A 20304-nucleotide genomic window follows, 5' to 3' on the forward strand; every position below is an offset into this window, starting at 1 on the left:
ACTAAACCTCTCTCCAAACTTCATTTTTTAAAAAAAAATTGTAAAAAAATCATCTAAAATATCCACATTTTGTAAAAAATAAAAATTATCTATGAAAAAATATTTTAGAAATTCATGTATATTTGAATATAGTAGAAAATACTGTGAAATCTCTCTCAACCAAATTAAGAAAGATGGATCTTTTTTTTGCCAAGGGAAAAATTTTTTAGGAAGTCACGTATATCTAAATATATTAGAATTCACCATGCATAGGAAAGAAATATTTTAGAAAGCGGAATTTCTTTCTACCAAATTAAAAAAAGAGGGTTTTTTATTTGCTAAGAAAAATATAAAGAAAAAAAATCAAATCCATCGAATTCTCTATTTTCTATAAGATCTGACTAACCATGAAATTCTTTTTGTCAATATATGATCTATCACATATATTATATTTTTTTAGTAACAATAGACTTAAAAGGATCTGTGAAATTTTATAGGTTGAATTTAATTTATTTATACTATCTAAATTTAAAGGGCATCCACGGCCTCCTAGAGCTCAATGACAAATACAATTATAGTATCTAATTTTAAATTATTTATAGGAAAAAAGAGTGCAACTTTGGTCAAATCGCATACTCGCCGTTGGAGTACCGTCCGTCCCGCCCTGGTTAGTCTGGCTAACCGTTTCCTGAAATCCGTCAAACCAGTTGCCGTCATTGTGATGATACTTAAGAATCCTACATATGGGTTGCCGGCTTTCCGTAGTTTCAAAGTCCTAGCCGGACTCAACCTCCTCCTTCCTCCTTCGGCTCTTCGATAACCTGCAAAGAATCCCACTCCGTCTAGAATATCACTTTCCTTGGAATTCTTCCGCCCTTTATACGCGCTGGTGGCCTGGGGGACAGAGAACGGAGAGATGACATCGCGGCCAGCGGAGGAGGAGCGATGTCATTGGGGCTACCGGCGCTTCGCTTGGAGATGTACGGCGGCGGCGCTGCATTGCCGATCAAGGCGGCGCCCGGCGCCGTCCGATGCCATCCGAGGTCGTCAATCTTGGGGTCGCGAGAGAAGGAGGCCAGTTTCTTCCGGCGGATCCGGAGGACCCTTTTAGGAAAAAAATTCGGGTTTTTCGCCCTGCTCTTCGTCTCGGCCGCCGCCTTCTTCTTGCCCGCCTTTCGCCTCAGCAAAGGTTCAATTTTTGGCCCTTTCATCTCTCCTTTTCCGTCCCTCATTCTCTCTTCTTTGCTTCTAGTCGTTCTTGATTCTTTTATGCGTTTTGTTTCTTTTAACTCAAAGATGTAATCTTGGATTCGTATCCATTATCTTGACGCCTGGCACCAGTTGATCATGTTTTGAGACTTAATACTACTTTGAATGTATTGGTTTAACTGCATTATTGTTCGTTCTTGATCTTTCGTGCGTTTCTTTAACTCAAAGTTGCAATCTTGAAGTTTTTTTCCATTATGTTGATTGCTTCGGTTTGGCCAGTCGATCATGATTTCAAAGGAGTATTTTGATTATATTACTTGACTTGGGTTATTGTGGATTCTTGATCTTTCATGTGTTTCTTTAACTCAAATTCGTAATCTCGGATGTTCCTTTGAATTGGATGCCTTGTTTTGCTCAGTTGATCATGATTTGAGACCTAACAATACTTTGGTTCTATTAGTTTAATTGAGTTATTGTTGATTTTATAGTCTCATGCGCTTCCTTGACTCAAAGACATAATCTTGGAATATATCCATTATCTTGATGCCTCAGTTCGACAGTTGATCATGATTTGAATCAGTATTACTCTTACTATTAGTTTAATTGCATTATTGTTGATTCCTAATTTTCATGTCTGTCTTTAACTTTCAAAATGCAATCTTGTAACATACCGATTATCTTGATGCTGCAGTTTGGCAGTTGACCATGTTTTGTTTGCTTTTCAGGGATGATGGCAATATTGTGAATGTGGATATTTTATTTGTATTTTTGTGATCAATGGGAAGAAAGAAAGGTTGCAGCAAATTCACATTTTCCTTTGTAGAGTATAATCATGCAACAAGATGTTTATGTTTCAATTTTTATATATAGTTAGAGAAACTATATGCATCGATCGCTGTCAAGCATCCGGGCCGGTCATTGTGGCTCCTAAAATCTTTATTTCCAAAACCTCCTCCAAAAAAAAAGACTTGTTAAATATATGAAAAGATTGTTCTGTTCCCAAACATGAGACCACTATCATATATCTTAGAGCCATTTCCAGTAGATTCTCACTTCTTCATCATGGGGGCTTTCCTGCTCACTGTGACAGGTCAAGTTACGATGGATATGGAATCTACATTTCATCAACACCCAGCAAGTAATGAATCTGCGACTTGGCATTCTGGGAGATATTGGCAGCCAAAGGGCATTCCTACACCACATCCTTGTGGAAATTTCTCATATCCTCCTCCACCACATGATAAGAAGCGTACTGGCCCGCGACGTGAGTATACTGCTTTTTTCTTGTCTAAGTTGTTGTAAAAGTATATTAAGATGCCAACCATTTTGTTCATCACCTTTCTTTAGCTTGTCCTGTTTGCTATGTCCCTGCGGAACAAGCAATGGATTCTATGCCAACTTCATTATCAGTATCGCCTGTCCTTAGGGATCTAAATTATGTCATTGAGGAAACCTCAGTCAAAACTGAATTGGAAGGAGGCTCAACATTTGGTGGACATCCGACTCTGCAGCAGAGAAATGAGTCCTTTGATATAAAAGAGTCAATGACTGTGCATTGTGGGTATGTATATTTGTGTCTTCACATTTTTTTCTTGCCTAAGTTAATTGGTAAAATACTCTTACCTTAGTTTGAACAGTATGTAGAAACTCTTTTCATTGATACTCAAACTCACTCATTGTTTACTGGCATTGATCAGATTTGTTAAGGGGATGAAACCTGGACGTGGTACTCTGTTTGACATTAATGATGCTGATCTTCTTGAGATGGAGCAATGCCATGGAATAGTTGTTGCTTCGGCTATATTTGGTACAAATTGTGCTGCACTTTTTTTTCTTCTTGATCCTGCTCCCCTTCTTCTAAATTCTAAATGATATGTTTCCTCTTATGACTATCCTTTTTTGACCAGGAAATTATGATATAATGCAACATCCCAAAAATATAAGTGAAGCTACAAAGAGAAGTGCATGCTTTTACATGTTTGTGGATGAAGAGACTGCAGCCTACATAAACAACTCAACAGAACTGGACAGGACAAAAAGAGTCGGGCTGTGGAGAGTGGTTGTTGTCCGAAACCTTCCTTATGATGATCCAAGGCGCAATGGAAAGGTACTGTCTTCTCATGGACTTCTTATAGAAGTCAACTATATAGCCTCCACTCCACGATCGTAGAACAAATGTTAGGATACATTTGGAAAGTATTAATGCAAGGTTAAAAATATAATGTACCATTTTTTGAGCAATTTATCCACATCCTTCCTTTCACTGTTTTTTTTTAATAATTATGAAAGTCAAACTTTTTTTTAATACCCATAGTTAAACTTGCAAGCATTCTGTTGATCCTGTCTGTTTATATCACTTTTGAAACTATAGTACAAGAAAAACAAAAAACTAAAAAAAGCTATGTCTGAGTTTGTACAGATTAAGTTGATACAATCTTGATATCTTTTATCTCATGGATTAAGTTGATACCATCTTCAGCTCATTTATTTCAAAATTAATTGCCTGTTCTCCAATCACCCTAGGTGTAGGTTTTCTTCTTCTCCTTATTTTCATTGAAGTCTCATATGTAAATAACGAAGAATGAATCTGAAATAGTGCATTTAATGCAGGCTCAGCCTTAGTCTGTTTCATGCAAAAGTTGATACTCTTGCCCAGAGATAATGCATTTTGTTTTCATTGGAAACGTGCAAAGTGGGAAATGGTTGCCATACACTTCTGGATTTTAGAAGGAAAAAACATGAAACATATTGCTTGAAACAAAATGTCTTGGGTACATTTAAACCCACATTGCACAAAAAGATCCTTTAATGCAAATATTTGCATGTCATAACCATTGGAAAGGGGGAGGATAATGAGTTTAGAGAAAAGAGAAAGGAGGGTAATTATCTGGGAAGGAGACATAAAACAAAAACAAAAAAAATCAGTGTCAAAGTCAAGTAACTATACTTTCATAAAAGCAACAAGGATTTGAAACTGGATTCCATTTAGTTATTTTGGTAGCACCAAGAGACAACCATTTAAGGCCCCACTATTTTTCAATCGAGTCTCGCCTTCAGAAAGCTCGAATTCAGATCGAGTAGAATTGCTATATGTTCCCTTCGGCTCCCTTGCCCATGCCCCAAAGAAAAAAGAAACAAAAAAACAAAACTAGAAAAACCAAAATCTATTCCATCAGAAAGGCACCCAAGGAAAACAAATTGCAAAAAAAAGCAAAGACATATATGTTGAACTTAACTTGATGCAAGGTCTAAATTTTAATCTGAGACTTATGTTTTAATTTTCACATTTCCACTTTTTTAAAGACTGGCCTGCTTAAAACCAGGTGGCCTGCCTTTTGAATTCACAAACTTGTGAGTTAAGTACTATTTTATAGTATGGAGCTCTAATCTTGGGGATGTTTATTGAGTAACCAAAGTACACATTCGAGGGAGATGGGTAAAAACTTCTTGCTGCTTATGAATTTACCAGTCTTGGTATTTGAGATGTGGTTTTGCTAATAAGTTTGTATTAGGACAAGCCTCTGATAATGCCAATTGAGATTTTTAATGAACTAGGCTTTATCCTATTGGTTACATTCCTCCTCCATTTGAATAATTTTGCACTTCAAACCTTGAGGAGGTTCATTTTCTTTCAAATGGTTGGTCATCCACCACTGTTATTCTCTAAAATAAAAGTTTCCAATTGAGTTAGTGGGTCTGGGATATATTTTGGCAAAATTGGGTTTCGAGGTTGTCAATTTGGGTGGATGAACAGTTGCAGTATGAAGGCTAGTTTCCTTGTGTATGCTACTTTGATATCTTAGTAGAAGTTCATAGTCATTTTCACTTTAAGGAGCTAATGTTTCTTCGTATGTATGCTTGGAGGATTGTTTATTGCTTTCAAAAAACTTTTATCATCCAATGACTTGCTGATGGATCAATACTTGAAAATTATCAGACTATCTTTTTTTACGATTAATAAGTTAAATTAACTCTAAATGCATTACACTTATATGTATAATTCTTGTGATACTATTTATGTTTAACAGGTTCCCAAGCTTCTACTTCACAGACTTTTTCCTAATATACAATATTCAATATGGATTGATGGAAAGCTTGAGCTCGTTGTGGACCCCCATCTTATACTAGAGCGGTAAACTTCATGAGAAACTTTCTTTATATATTTCTTGTTCAAAATTAATTACATTTATGCCAAGTTTAATCCTTCATGCAAACATTTCAGAACATATGGTTCAGATAAATGCTAAACTTCAACTTGAATATGTACTCTAGTTATGCATTTTTATCTGTCCTTTACAGAAGTATCTTGATTTGAGTTTTTGATGTTGCTTGATCTAGTCAAAACACTTTCGCAAGTTAGTGTCATTAGCACTTGGGGATTGCATCAGTCTTTTGTAGCATTGCCAATTTTTTTTGAAATTTTTGAAGTACAGATGCCTGGTTTTCGTGATATAGACTTGTCTGGAGAAGGTTGAGGTCTATGATTCACTAAAGGAGAAAAAGGTTCTGATCCCAAAAGTGCAGTAATGAGGAAATATAGCTATTATGGTTATATATGCAATTTATTTTGATTTATACAATAAATTTGGTGCAAAAGGAGGTAACAACGAGGTTGACAAAATGCCAGAGATTATGAGGAGAGAAGATTAGGAGATAAAATATCACGTTAGGTGGAATTAGAGAAATTATACAGTGATGAAATGATATTCATCAATGTGGTAATAACTCAGATGATGTGATATGTATGTTTTGGCAAGTAGTTATCTGTGTGATATCAATATTTACTTGAGTCTTCACATGACCAATCATGTTCTAGATTCATATCCTGTCTACTCTTAGTTTGTGTCCATCTTTTATAAAGTTTCTTACCAAAAAACAGTTTTATTACCATTGTAAAGTGGACGTAGCAAATGACAATGTCAGACAATGTGATATTCACATCTATGACAATGTGGTAACATAATCAACGTCTGCATGTCTTTGATTAAGTGGTCTACATTAGTTGATTCATCTTGTTAATAATTAGTTACTTTCATCAATGTTTCTATTAGAGTGTACCCTTGCCTTAAGGAAGGCTAAGAAACAGGAAGTAAAGGTGGAATATTTTATGTTTTTTCGCTTTAACATTATATTACTAAATTTGTGGTTAATCTTGATACGATCTGGCAAGAATAATGTCAGGCTTGTTATCATGCAAAACTTTACATCTCATCCACTCCATTTCTTTATAAAGTTCCTTACTATGCACCACTTCTTTCTCCCGAACAAACACTTGGTGTATGATCTCCTCCATTATATTGTATCTGGGTTGTTGATGCACTTACCACCACCATGACCACATCATCTCATGCCATACATCTCCATTGCTATTGCCCTCAGTTAGTGTCCATCTTTCATATATTTGTTATTTAAATGAATTGATAAGGGGTCGGTGTCAACCTAGAAATGTACATGGAATGCTTCGTAGGACATGTTTAAAGTTTCATTGAAGTATAAATAGGTCTTGTGTACGAACTAATTGCAAGCATTTTTAAATAGAGAATTTAATTAAACTTAATGACTAGATTTAACAGAAAGGGAACATTTCTTGCTACTAGTTATTATGCACTAGACTGCGGTGCATGCAATGTACATGTGCTTTTAATTTTTTTAAGATAAAATATGTTCAGATAACTAAATAATAAATGCTAGATGAAGGATTTGAACCTTCTACCTTGTGGTTAAAACACGTGTTCTAACCAACATGGGATGAGAAATGTAGATGCCAAGCAGGGTGGAAGAATGTGGGTCAGGGTCCATGGATGGTTAGTGCACCTCGAGCATGGTCACATTGCAGGATATTATAAAGTAAAATATGTGTAGATTCATGGCTGCTAAAGATCTAAGATTTAGAATAATTTAAATAAACTTTGAAGTTATTGCTATTTTTTCTAATGCATAATATCTCATCTTCACCTCTTGGTTAAGAAGTATCTCTCCTCCTCCTCTCTTGAAAGTTATTAGAGTCCGGATATGCTAAGATATCTTCCGTAGTCTTTGAATTCTTTCTTTCTTTCTGAATTAAATTTTCTCACCTGTTGCTTTTTGAAGTTAGCATGAGCATCTTTATTACTATGTACTGTTCTCCTTTTCTTATTCTCAAAGTCCAGCAATTGTAGAAACCCTTCTATCTTTATTACTATGTATCTTTAAACATTTTAAGAGAGAAATCATTAGAATTATTGTAGAAATACTTTAAAGCCTACGTGGAGTCATTTGATTAGGGTTATTCTTGGGATTGAAAAATTGGGAAACTAAATAACTTTTATATAGTTTAAGGATACTGATTTAAGGATGCAGCTCCTTTGAATGTGTTAATGGGCATGCTTGCATGGGTTGTTATGTTTTTAAGTTTTTTTGCATCAGTTGCTTGTTTTTGCACTTTTGTATTACCATATGCCGATTGCATTACTAGCAGAACTCAATAGGATATAACATGAGTTGGCTTTTCAATGATAGAAAGATTATAGCAAAAAAAAAGACTGAAATAATTTACATAAGTGTAGTGGTGATTAGGACGTTGAGGTAGATTTCTGTGTAAAACCCTAAAAGAAAATTAAAAACAAATTTATTGGAGGAAGCTTAGAAGATGCTTAGGAGCCTTCCCCTATCATGCATAATGTGATGGACAACCAACTGACATGGTACGCTTATGTGCCAAGGAATTGGAGTGGGATTCTGGGTTCATGGGCCTACCAGCGAAAAGGATCTTTTACCTGTTAATGCATTGATGCAGTCTTCCAGAAAGGGTTAAATGAATCTCAATATGCTAGCAGGGTTTATCTTTCATAAAAATTCAATGACTGCATGACTACATGAACTTTAAAGTCTCAAGTAGATTTGAGAAGGCTTTAGATTGTAATTTTCTTTACATACGTCATGCTTACATATGCCGTGCCTGGTAAAATAGTCATCTACCATTTGCAAGATGAGTTTTTTCGCATTATCTTTTTCAGTATTAAAAATTGATAAAATTTAGTATCCTCAAGCTTAAATTTTTATTTATTTATTTAGTTTTTGCCATGATGTTAAGAGCGCACTAAACCCTGGACATCATTGTTTCTGGTACATTTCACTTGTAAGATCCATCTTTAGCAAGAAAAGAGAGATATCCCACCCTCTTCATTGTCATATATGCAAGTGTTTGGACTCAGACTAGGTGTGCGCAGGCCAGCTAATGCGCTCAAAGTTGGGTGGATTTATGGATTTTCTTTATATTTCTCATCAGGAAATATGAAGACCACTAAGCTTGCTTCTCTTGCAGCACAATAAATAGTAAATACGTAGGTCTGTGCTCCTATTGATAGTTGTCCTTAAAAAAAGCATCTGATTGTCATGTTATTTTTTTTCTTCAAAAATGCATTTTATCTGTTTGTTGGTTGTATTATCATAAACTAGCTTGGTTGAGATGTGGAACTAACACTTGTGTATTTACGGTGAGTTTGAATATCGCCGTACCATGACCTTAGTAATTATGCAACTTATTAATCCTACATTTTTCTCGGTTTCAATATACTGACCTGTTTATTTATCTATTTATTTTAAATTGACGATGCTATTTCTCTGTTTCAGACTCTTGTGGCGTGAGAATGCCACTTTTGCAATCTCTAGGCATTATAAACGGTTTGATGTTTTTGAGGAAGGAAAGGCTAATAAAGCTGCTAAAAAATATGACAGTGCCTCCATTGATGCACAGCTCGAGTTTTATAAAAGAGAGGGCTTGACTCACTATTCTCCAGACAAGCTTCCTATAACAAGTGGTGAGTGCAGGATCATGCTTTAGCATTTCCTTTTATTTTCATCCGATAACTTAGTTCTATGACTTTTGAGGCTTGCAGATGTCCCTGAAGGCTGTGTGATAGTCAGAGAACATATCCCCATAACCAACCTCTTCACATGTCTATGGTTCAACGAAGTTGATCGTTTTACCCCAAGGGATCAACTTAGTTTCAGCACTGTGAGGGACAAAATAATGGCTATAGTAGATTTGAAGCTCAACATGTTTGATGACTGTCAAAGACGTAACTTTGTTAATCAGGTAGCAACAGTCTCATTTATTATCATATTGGTAGACTTTCTTTGTTATGCGATACATAGATACTAAAAATTGGCATTAGTTTGTTCTTTTCTCTATGTAATTAATTTGTTTTGGCATCTAGGTATATCATAAAGATGTGATGCGACAAAAAAGCAGCCCTCCTCCACGACTATCATCTAATATTGAATCACGTAGTAGTAATTCACAATCAGACAGGACCACAAGATTTCAACCAGGGAAGCCAGTCAGGAATGGGAGGTATAAGAAACCACGTTCGAGATGCCGACACTCAGGAAGAAAGACGTTTTAGAAAGAAGAATTGTTCCAATGCCATCCTTTTCCTGTGCCAGGGGAAATAATAACCACAGGTCAAGGTGTTTGGCAATTGCACTTCAGCAGGCTTGGAATTGTTAATATTTATTTTGTTTTGTTGTAATTATTAGCAGATTCAGAATAAACTGCATACGAGATGATTAAAGGAAAACAAGTCTGTTGTTTATTGTTTATTTTTTTAACTTTTATTGGGTGTGGGGAAAGGATGAGAGGGTTGGGCTGCTGCAGATATATTAGGGTGGGCGTGCTTATAGATAAACTGGTCTTCTGGTCCTCTGAAATATCAACTGTCCTCAGTCTGAGGTCATGTAAAGTTCTGCAAAGAAAAATAGGTTCTTTAACTCTTTTTGAATATACCACCAAACGAAAAAAAACTCTATCCAAATATCATATTTCTTCCTATCCTCTTCCTCTCTCTCTCTTTTTATTATGATGATTGATAACAATTTTATATATCCTTTTTAACTTTCACTAAGTCGATTACTATCACAAGTTACCTTGACACATTTAAACTCTTGGTTCTCAATCTCAACAAATGAATCTTATAACAATTCTTTTTTTGAAAGGAGAAAAAAAAGAGAAATAGAAGTGCACATTCCAGGCCTAGGACATTGTTATCAAAATATATATAGATAATAGAAGATTTTTCAACTCAGGAACATTCAAGGATGGGTGGTTTTAACTCTGGACTTTTATTATATATATATAGATAGATAGATAATCATCCAGGATTGATCCAATCATGTTATATTTAAAATACATATTTTGAAGTTTAATTAATAGGATCTCCTGGATTGTGGTTGCATTTGATGAGCTCCTGTCGGTGGTGGTGGTGGTCTCTCTCCACTGTGGTAGCCCACCCGTTGAATTGTTGTGAACTGTCAGAATGTGGCAAGCCAGCCTATTGGCAATCAAGAGATGGGCCTTTTGGATTGAAAAGAATATACCAACCAACTAGAATACTACATTGCCCTATTGGCTTCTACTAACTATTATAATGGCAACAAGAATGTATTGTTACAATTGTCACAGCCAGCACCTCACCTAATAACCCAAATATTATTTGAGTTTTTTGATCCTATATAGTACTCAAGATCTACCCAGCAAATAACTGATATAAAACTAAACACACGCCCACTCGAATCGTCCTTGCCAGGCTAAGGATTCAAATCCATTCAAATCCAATCATGAATACCACGATTAGCTTGTGGTTAGCTCAAATATATTCGTGCTACAGTATCCTCTAGTCCAGATAGATTATAAGCCGGGTCCACTATGATACTATTTGCAACAATCCAGGACTTCATCCAAAAAGACTAGCTAAATTATATTTTGTGGATTTCTTGGTCCTGTATAAGTACCTAAGATCTCCTCGGCAAATAATTGATAGGGACTAAACATACGTGGGTCCTCACAACAATATTATTATGTTATTACACGAATGTATTCATTTAAGTACCATTCTCCGTTGCATTTTCAACCTGGAGGTCATCAAGAGAGGTGAAATCTAACAGGAAGCAATATAGTAGATGTCACAGCAAGGTGAAAGAGAAGGTAGTTAGCATATCATTGTTTACTACCACAATAAATGAAGGTTTTGATGAGCCCTTGGAATATATCATACTATTATACCCTTATTTGCTGTCAAGACACTACGCAACAAAACTTTCTTTGTCCAATTCTTTCCTATCCTGAACGATTCCGTCCATCGACCATCGCTGATTGTTTGGTGAAGTGGCAAAAGGCCGAACAAATATATCACAAGATACGATCCGCCCGAGAAGATCTACCTCTGCAAGCATCTTGCCAGCCCTAGCCGAAACCCAAAAGCAAGTCACAAACTTTTACATGCGAGTTTTCTCATTATCTACTCGGAAGTCATCTCTTTCTCCGATGCTCTTTAAGAATTTAATTTGCGCTCACCTCCTTCTACATTTGCACTGCATGATTTATCATGTTGATGAGCTTAACCTCTTAATAAACTTGGGTGGATTATTCCTCCCTTTCATCAACATATAAAAACAAAAATGATCACAGCCAACATCGCTGGGTTGCTATAGTTTTCTTTGACATAATTTAGCAAGAAAGGCCAGCCAACAGGTGGGTTGGGCTAGCATGTCTTGATGCTAACATTGCACCAAACTCCAAAGCTAGTACGTATTCCTTAATCTCTCTATCCTTCTTCACCCTCCTTAGGCAGCAGGATTCATTGGTCATCACAAAAATTCCAAGTTCAACAGTGCCCAAAACCACAACCCTTCGCCTCTCTTCTCTTGATCTTCTGGTTCTTTCAGAATGGAGGAATAAGGGTTGCTCTAAGTTCTCTCGGGCAGCATACTTTTGACCCTTCTAATCTTAGTTTATTATGCATTTCTGGGTGTAAGTCGAGCACCCTGTGATGTGCGTCAAGAAACCTTTTACCCACTTGTGTTATCTTGGCTGCATTTCATAGTACTAAGAATTTCTGCTCTCGTTCTTTCTTTTTTTGGGCGTAAAGAAGAAGTTTGTTCTCTCATGGGCAGTCTTTTGGCATTCAAGGCATTCAAAGGTACAGGATTTGTGCCAGAGAAGTTATAGGATATCTCAAAGTTTCATCCGTCAGCCAAGCATTGCTCCCTCAGGGAATCATATCAACATTCTTTTTGTTGGTCCCAGCAGAATGAAAGCAGAGAATGGGGCATTGTATCCTGTTCTTGGCCTTGCTTCCATTATAGCCTTCATATGCATATCACTTCGGGGTCTGGAATTCCATTCTGTGGAACCCAAAATGAGCTTTGTGAAAAGAAATGGGGCTAACTTCATGGTAGATGAGAGAGCATTTTATGTGAATGGGTGGAATTCTTACTGGTTGATGGATCAGGCTGTGGAGGAATTCAGCAGGCCTAGGGTCAGGAAAATGTTTCAAACTGCTGCAAAGATGGGTCTAACTGTCTGTAGAGCTTGGGCCTTTAATGATGGTGCCCACAATGCACTGCAGGTTTCTCTCGGTCGTTTTGATGAAAGGGTCTTTAAGGTATCAAATTCAGATCTCCTTTCTTTCCCTTATAATTATAACAGCATTGTATATTTGGTCTTCTGAAGGAGAATACATCTTATTTCTCTGCAAAACGAAATGAGCACTACTTTTTGGAGTTGTTCTCTTTGATCTTTTGCAGAAAAAAATACCAAAACAAAAACATATATTTTCTCTGTGCATTTGAATCATGATCAAGTGTAGTTTTGTTCCATGTGTCTTACGTCTATACTAGCTATCACTGTCTACATGCTGAACTAAAATACTTTGCTTTTCATTCATTTTCTTGACTTGCCTATGTCTTTTATATCTGTTCATAATTTGCTGCCATTTGTTTGTCTATAATGATAACTGGAAAGATGGCAGGCACTGGATTATGTCATTGTGGAAGCCCGTAAACATGGAATCAGGCTGCTTCTCAGCTTGGTCAATAATTTAGAACACTATGGCGGGAAGACGCAGTATGTTAGATGGGCATGGGAGGAAGGCATTGGATTGAGCTTTTCGAATGATTCCTTCTTCTTTGATCCAACCATTCGCCGCTATTTTAAGGTTTACCTGAAGGTAATTTCACTGCTTTAGAAGCTTATTCATTTAAACAGATTCTTGGGGATTGATTTCCAGAGTTGTATTGTCCATGTATAATTATCCCAGATAGGCATATAAAAATACAATGACAAGTGCCTCTTTTAGCTTCCATTAACAAAAGCTTGGCAACCAGAGTCTCTGGATTTCAAATTGAACTGCTGTAAAATTTTATATTTATCATCTAGTTCTCCTTTTCACAGACTATTTTGGCAAGGAAGAACCACTTGACTGGAATCGAATACAGAGATGATCCCACCATCTTTGCATGGGAGTTGATGAATGAACCGCAGTGTATTTCTGATGCATCTGGTGACACTCTCCAGGCAAGCCTGTTCTTAAAACCTGCTTCTCCATTTATATTTTGCCGGTCATTGTTAGAAAGATGCAATTCCGCATTTTGGTCGGTGGTGGTGTGAAATGGGATAATCAAAAGATGAAACTGGTATTCGAGGTATCAACACTTTCTTGAAACAAATATATATCCTTCAATTGAATGAAGAAAAGAGTTGCGTTGCATCTATGTTTTCACTGTTGAAATGTTTCTTCTGTGAATATAATTAAGACTGGAAGACTGAGCATTCAAAGAGGTCATACTCTATGACCATCATTAAAGTTGAAATCTTGGCTAGAACTATATTGTAGTAAACATAGTCGATACGCATCTAACTCAGCTTCCTAGTCTATATATTATTTTACTGTCAGCATCTACTCATATAGTAAGGGTAAATTGAAGTGATGAGGACCAATCGATGGGCAATTAGGATTATCTCAATCAATGACTGAGCTCTGCATGAATAGGTCTTTGCATTTGATCTAATGCTCATTAAGAGGTCTTTTTGTTTCAGCAATTCATGATTGGCAAAAGCATAATAGGATGATGCTGCTAGTAACTTTATGGAACATATCTGTCTATCAATGCATTTGTGCATGCATAAATAATCAGAAGAGACCTGCATATCTAATAATAAGTGACAAAATATAACAGAGCACTGCAGATTTCCTTCATAATTTTTCCAGATTGCAGTTAATTTTCAGTTTAGGCAACTAGGCAGGGACTGTCCATATAGACTATTTTAATCCTCTAATCACATCATGTTTGCGCCTTTGTACAAAAGCGAAGGCTAACATAACACTAGATAGTGTTGCATCACAAGGTTTCATCAATCCATTGGGTTTTTCTACACAAAAAAGAAATGTTGATTCATTGGTTGCAAAGAATTGCAGGATTGGATTGAAGAAATGGCAGAATATGTGAAGTCAATTGACAAGAAGCACCTGCTGACAATTGGACTCGAGGGATTCTATGGCCCCACAAGCCCTCCAGAGAAGCTGAGTGTGAATCCTGGAGAATGGTACAACACTATAGGATCGGATTTCATCCGTAACTCTAAGATCTCAGCCATCGACTTTGCCTCCGTGCATATTTATCCTGACCAATGGTAACCAACAAAATCCATAAATATTTCTCTTTCTTTACATCTTGCTATTGATAAGACTTAGTCATCTGCGCTGATGGAGAAGGAATTGATTGTCATGGTGAATTTGCTAGGCAAAAAACTTGGCCGAGATGTGAAACTAATCATTCGCATCTTTGATGGGAGGTTTCAAATGCTGGGTCTCATTTATTCTTGTCAAAAGTTAAGGCTAGAAAAATTTGTTATTTTGCAGGTTGTTGGAAGCAGAACTTGATGAAAAATTGGAATACATTTCCAAATGGATGACCTCTCACATTGAAGATGGGGATAGAGAGCTAAAAAAGCCTGTCTTGTTCACTGAATTCGGGCTCTCAAACAAGAACAAGAACTTTGATCATTCACACCGAGAAGCATTCTATAAGTCTATATTTGACACCATATATGAGTCTGCAAGGAAGAATGGGGCTGGGGCTGGTGCCTTCATCTGGCAGATCTTGGTCCCCGGAATGGAAGAATACAATGATGATTTTGGAATCATCCCTGGGGAGAGGCCATCAATTGATAGGCTGATAAAGGAGCAGTCATGTCGGCTAATGGCTTTGCAACACCAGCATGACTTGTCGAGAAGAAGTTCCAAAGGAATCTGCTAAAGGAGATCATAGAACTCGAATATCATTTCTTTCCTCTACTTTTCATTTAGACCTTTGTTTTAGTGAAAGATGGGGCACCTTCTCATGATCTAAAATTTGCTTAGTGGAGAGCAAACAATCCTGTGAATTTATTCCTTTGGTTATTTTTCTTTTGATTTCACTCTACTCCTCTTGAAGTGGAGTGGTACTGTAATACACTCTGATAAGAAAATGAAAAGTGAGGTGCTCTACTTTCATGTATCCCTTGCCATGGTAGTTGTTTATCTATTTGGGCTCTCTTTCAAAATCTCATGCAGAAACTTACCTGAAGAGTGTACAGTTGGTATTTTTGCTGAACACGGCTTATCACATATCTTATGCGCTGCTGTTTTTTTTTTTTTGATGTCACACATGAACTTGTGTGAAACTTCGCAGACTGCTGATATTGGCTCATTATGTGAAGAGTAAAGAGAGATAGGGGAAAAAATAGTGGACTGCAAGATTTTATGGCGTCTTTTCAATAGAATCTAGTTCAAAATTAATTGTGAAAAATTCTTCATGCAGTTGGTATATTTCTGTTACTTCTCTTGTGAATTATTGCAGTTGTGAGGATCCGTGCGGGTGTGTGTTTAGTCCCACATCGGTTATTCGCTGGATAGATCTTGGATACTTATACAGAATCTTGGATACTTATATATATATATAATAAAAGATATATATGGACTTTTTTTTTGAACGCTAGTATGTCAATGTTGAAATGCGGGGCCTCCTCCTAAATAGGCAAGGTGAAATATTTGGGCTTAAGGGCAGTTTGCAGCTACAACTTGATTTATATTTAGTTGCTCTCGTAGAGTGCAAGAAAAGGATAAACAAGTAGCACCATCAACTTCGCATAAAAACAAAAACACACAGATGACTACTCAAACCGAAGCCACATTCTATTTTAATACAGGTCCATTAAACATAATAGGAAGCAACATTATTTAGCTGAGATAGCCGGACCTTAGCTTACTCCCAGACTCACCACATAAAACCACACACACAACTTACCACAACCGAGCCCTTAATAACATGCATCATTTGATATGCTTTCATTTTCCACAGCTGCAACCAGCGCAGGTGCAGTTGGAGCTGCACCTGCAGTCAGGCTCGGCAGCTGCCGCGACCTCAACGACTTCCTCAAAGTAGCTGCAACAAAATGATGCAATTCAAAACATTAGGACTTGCTCCGAACTGAAATCTTTAGAACAGCTCGTTCATTATTGGACATATATGTGGCCTATATATGACGCTTGTGAGGCTCAACTGGTGAAAGATTTGGGTCTTTTCTTGAAGCCCAGGAGCTTAAGCTCGATCAAAGAGGTATTATGTGTGAATTATATAATCTTCAACCAGTTGAGCTCTTCACAATCCGAGCCCATGTAATAATTAATTGGATATGCCGGATCAACTTTGAGTTATTTCCTTTTCTTTTAAATATCTAGTATATAAACCATGCATGCAATGATGGGCATGCACTAATGGGCACGGAGAGCCAGATTTATTATTCATTTATTGATTCTGATCAATACCTCCTTTCAGTCTCGGTGATCACGATGCCGTAGCCATTTCCCTTCTTCCTGCAGTCACCAAATAGGTTCGTTAGCTTAGTGCCACTTTTCTTTTGAGAACATCTGTAACAGAAGCTACCATCCTAGGCCAGTGGGCTTATGTACCAAAATTCCGAACTCTAAAGTTACACCAGTTCCTCTAAACCATTTGGATCCGAATGATATGTATATCAAACTCTGCAATGGTATGCTTCGTGGTTTAAAATCTGCTGCAAGTATCATTTGCAAAAAAGAGCGAGAAATATGGTCTCATCAGATGGATCCTGACCATGAAGTTGTTTTCATCACTCTTACCAGCCAAATCCTTGGTTATGCTTGGGAAGAGAGCATGGGAGCAATAACTAGGAGAGTTAATTTCCAAAGAGGATGCAGAATGCTACTAAATGGAAGATTCTAGCTACTTATTAGCTGAAATTGAAAACTTGAAGCATATTGACTAGTTGATGAGAAAGTCTTCTAGCTAGTAACAGGGAGATGTTCAACCTGTGAACATGTATCACCTCAATAACCAAAGAGTTTAACATGACTAGCAGGAATAAAGACCACCTCATGACCTGCTGGTCCTAAATACGTGTGAGCCAGAGATTCAATTGTGAGAGACTACTTACACGCACTGGCTCTTGTCAGCGCAGTCGCAGTTGCCGCAGGTCGACATGGTGATCGAATTGCTAAAATGGGGAGGGATGAGAAGATGGCCGCTGACCGGAGAGAGAAGGTTTGCTGACTTCTGGCTGGGTGGAAAGAGGCTTGGCTCGACCCATATTTATAGGCGTTTCAAGGATGAGTAAAGCGAGTGTGGCCCTGCGGATCACTCGCACGACATTCGGGAAGGGCTCACGCCCCAAGAAACCATCCAAATGGAATCTCAATACTGGGTTAGAAGGTTTTCTACGAGCCTCTCATGTCAAATCCTTTCTTTTTCTTCTTTTCATACAAGTACTCTCGTAAAGAGAGCATACAAATCCTTCTGTAAAGAAACTTCTTTTTCTTTTTCTTTTTTTTAATGGTTATGGCTCTTAGGTTCTGCCCTGGGTGCCACACACTCACAAGTAGGCTGTACATATTCATATGAACGATAATCTGCACATTATTTGTGCTGCTGTCGGGATCTGAATCGAAGTATTGGGGCCGGTAAGTTACCCAAGTGAATTGGTAAGATTGGTTTAGCTCTGAGACATCGAGTTGGGCTGATGAATGGAGCGCTCGTGTCGAGTCTGATTAAACTCGAGTTGAGATTCACTTTGCAATCTCTGTCCAATCTGAAACTAAAAAAAATAGCTTTTTTTGCTGAAATTTGTCCACAAGGTACCTTAGATGCTTAAGTTAGAAAACATTAGAAAAGAGAGAATTAGGCTTCCGAAAAGAAAAAACGAAGAGAAAAACTTACCTAGAAATTCCTCAATCCCCTCTTTATATAGAATGGATTTGGCGTTTGTTACTGAAAATAATGAGACGCATAGTAATTATTGGGTAACGACTTCCATTATGTGCACATGGTGACAACCATTTCAATCGTGCATTAATAACCGAACTAACATAACCACCGCGGAGATTGTGGTTATGTTCGTAATGGGTATCAACTATCGTTAAAACAAACTTTAATGAGAGACACATGACTCTCTCCATTACTCCGTAAAAACAGAATGACACTTCAACTAGCATTGAGGTAATAAACTTCGAATAATACCATATCAATTTGCCGCCAGTATTTTATTTATCATGCTCTTTTCTTTTCTTGGATATATGTGGGCGTGTAACTTGGATACAGTGCCGGCTCGAGCCTTAGGCGACCGAGGCGGTCGCCTAAGGCCCCCGGCTCATGGAAGGCCCCCCGCCCCGCCCTGCTCTGCCTGTGGACTCGTGAAGAGTCTTTTTTTTTTTTTTTTTGAGCTTTCACATCCGAAAGCTGGCAGTAGCAGGGTGACGGGCGACGGCGGCCTGCTACAGTGCATCCGCAATCCCCATCTTCCCGACGAGGCGACGGCTACGCTGCTGCCTGCTGTGACAGGCTACAGCTGGATGGGCATGGCTACGAGCCTATGACAGCTGAGACAGGCAACGGTCCTCCCCCTTCTCTTCGACTCCCCCCCTTCTCCGGAAAGAATAACAGCCAAAATAAAGATCAAGAGGAGTGTTTTTTTTTGCTAAACAGCAGTCGGCAGAACCCTTCAAAGCAAAAAAAAAAAAAAACAGAGCGTACCTTCGGTTCTCCTCTCCGGCTCTCCCGATCTCCCCTCAGTGCTTCTTCACTTCAGTTCTTCGGCCCTTCCCTAGTTCCCTTCTCTGCCGGCAGCTGGGAGGCTCGACCGTCGACGGCTTGAGGCTCGACCGCCCCTGCTTCGGACTCCGGAGTCCGGATCTCCTCTCCAGCTCTGCTCGCCGTCCTCGGCTCCTCCGGGCTCCGGCCTCCGGCTCCGGCCTCCGGCTCCGGCCTCCGTCCTCGGCTTCGGGCTCCGACTCCTCCGGCTCCTCCGGGCTCCGGGCTCCGGCCCCCGGCTCCTCTAAACTCTAGTCTCTAGGCTCTAACTCCGAGCCTCCGACCTCCGGGCTCTGCCGCTCCGCGGCTCCGGCCTCGTCGCCTCGTCGGCTCCGGCCTCGTCGCCTCGTCGGCTCCTCCCGTCCTCCGTTGGCATCCCTATTCCCAAATCCCAAATCCCAAAGGGCAAAGGCCAAAATCAAATCCCAGGCCGCAGACCGCAGTGGTGAGTTTTAAATTTTTAATGTTGTATATTGACTAATCACTATTCACTAATTATTTCACATGGAAGTATTTGTTGGTTGTTGTTTTATTATCTAATAGTTCTGTGAATATGTGATCACCGAACAATTATATATAAATAGGGTTTCTTTCATATGCCATATTGTTGTTATTGGCTTATTGCATTTAATGTTATACAATAATGAAAAAAATCAAGAGAATATATGGCTAACTGATTAATTTTTGGATCCAATTAACTTTGATTTATTCAAGTTAGAGACACTACAATTATTTTTTTTTGTCTAATTGTAGGTTGGTTGTGATTTCGGCGGTTCGGCCTCTTCTCAGTTCTCTCCGTCAAGTTCGGCACTATTCGGCCTCTTCTCCCCGTCAAGTTCGGCACTACTTGTCGGGATCTGAGTTTGTTTTTTTTTTTGACACAATCAAATTTTATCATTTTCAACTTTTTTATATCTTAATTTGTTTGTGGTGTTTTTTAATTGTTTTATTTGATAATATTATTTTTAGATTAAAATGTCTAATAGAAAATATGAATGTGGGTATGAAAAACTCAAAAAGAAAAGAAAAATTGATAAACTCATTCAATCTCAAAAAGGAGCTCTAGATAGATTTGTTGTCACAAACAAAGAAAAAACCATATCAAATTCAACTCAAGAATTAACAACAGAGCATGCACCCGAAATAGAGTTAGAAAATGAAATAAAAAGAACGAAACAAAATGAAATTGACAAC

At 38.0% G+C, this 20304-nt stretch overlaps 2 protein-coding genes and 1 long non-coding RNA gene across 3 annotated transcripts; all 3 read left to right on the forward strand.

Moving 5' to 3' along the window:
• The first annotated feature begins 2121 nt into the window (after window positions 1-2121).
• LOC103711007 lies at window positions 2122-9758 on the forward strand. Its single transcript, XM_039129691.1, has 8 exons — window positions 2122-2452; window positions 2536-2749; window positions 2886-2995; window positions 3096-3295; window positions 5217-5320; window positions 8800-8987; window positions 9066-9265; window positions 9387-9758. The coding sequence occupies exons 1-8, from the start codon at window positions 2194-2196 to the stop codon at window positions 9573-9575; spliced, it is 1464 nt and encodes a 487-aa protein (XP_038985619.1). The 5' UTR covers window positions 2122-2193; the 3' UTR covers window positions 9576-9758.
• A 1659-nt stretch (window positions 9759-11417) lies between these two features.
• LOC103708525 (mannan endo-1,4-beta-mannosidase 2) lies at window positions 11418-15504 on the forward strand. The gene is made up of 5 exons (XM_008793487.4): window positions 11418-12611; window positions 12978-13175; window positions 13400-13522; window positions 14424-14638; window positions 14868-15504. Exons 1-5 carry the CDS (start codon window positions 12258-12260, stop codon window positions 15262-15264), a joined length of 1287 nt encoding a protein of 428 aa, XP_008791709.2. The 5' UTR covers window positions 11418-12257; the 3' UTR covers window positions 15265-15504.
• A 3774-nt stretch (window positions 15505-19278) lies between these two features.
• Window positions 19279-19977, forward strand: LOC120111621. Its single transcript, XR_005512988.1, has 2 exons — window positions 19279-19555; window positions 19864-19977. It is a non-coding gene; the product is annotated as an uncharacterized LOC120111621 (long non-coding RNA).
• Window positions 19978-20304: the final 327 nt, after the last annotated feature.

Source organism: Phoenix dactylifera, chromosome 8 (genome assembly GCF_009389715.1).
Source record: "Phoenix dactylifera cultivar Barhee BC4 chromosome 8, palm_55x_up_171113_PBpolish2nd_filt_p, whole genome shotgun sequence".
NCBI classification, from domain to species: Eukaryota; Viridiplantae; Streptophyta; class Magnoliopsida; order Arecales; family Arecaceae; genus Phoenix; species Phoenix dactylifera.

Bases quoted from the DNA above. Each gene is read 5' to 3' on its own strand.
- LOC103708525 (XM_008793487.4), top strand. From the start codon at position 12,258: ATGAAAGCAGAGAATGGGGCATTGTATCCTGTTCTTGGCCTTGCTTCC. The intron at 12,612-12,977 runs GTATCAAATTCA...GAAAGATGGCAG, and splicing joins TTGATGAAAGGGTCTTTAAG to GCACTGGATTATGTCATTGT. The intron at 13,523-14,423 runs GCAAGCCTGTTC...AAAGAATTGCAG, and splicing joins CATCTGGTGACACTCTCCAG to GATTGGATTGAAGAAATGGC.
- LOC103711007 (XM_039129691.1), top strand. From the start codon at position 2,194: ATGAGACCACTATCATATATCTTAGAGCCATTTCCAGTAGATTCTCAC. The intron at 3,296-5,216 runs GTACTGTCTTCT...TATGTTTAACAG, and splicing joins ATCCAAGGCGCAATGGAAAG to GTTCCCAAGCTTCTACTTCA. The intron at 5,321-8,799 runs GTAAACTTCATG...TCTCTGTTTCAG, and splicing joins CCCCATCTTATACTAGAGCG to ACTCTTGTGGCGTGAGAATG.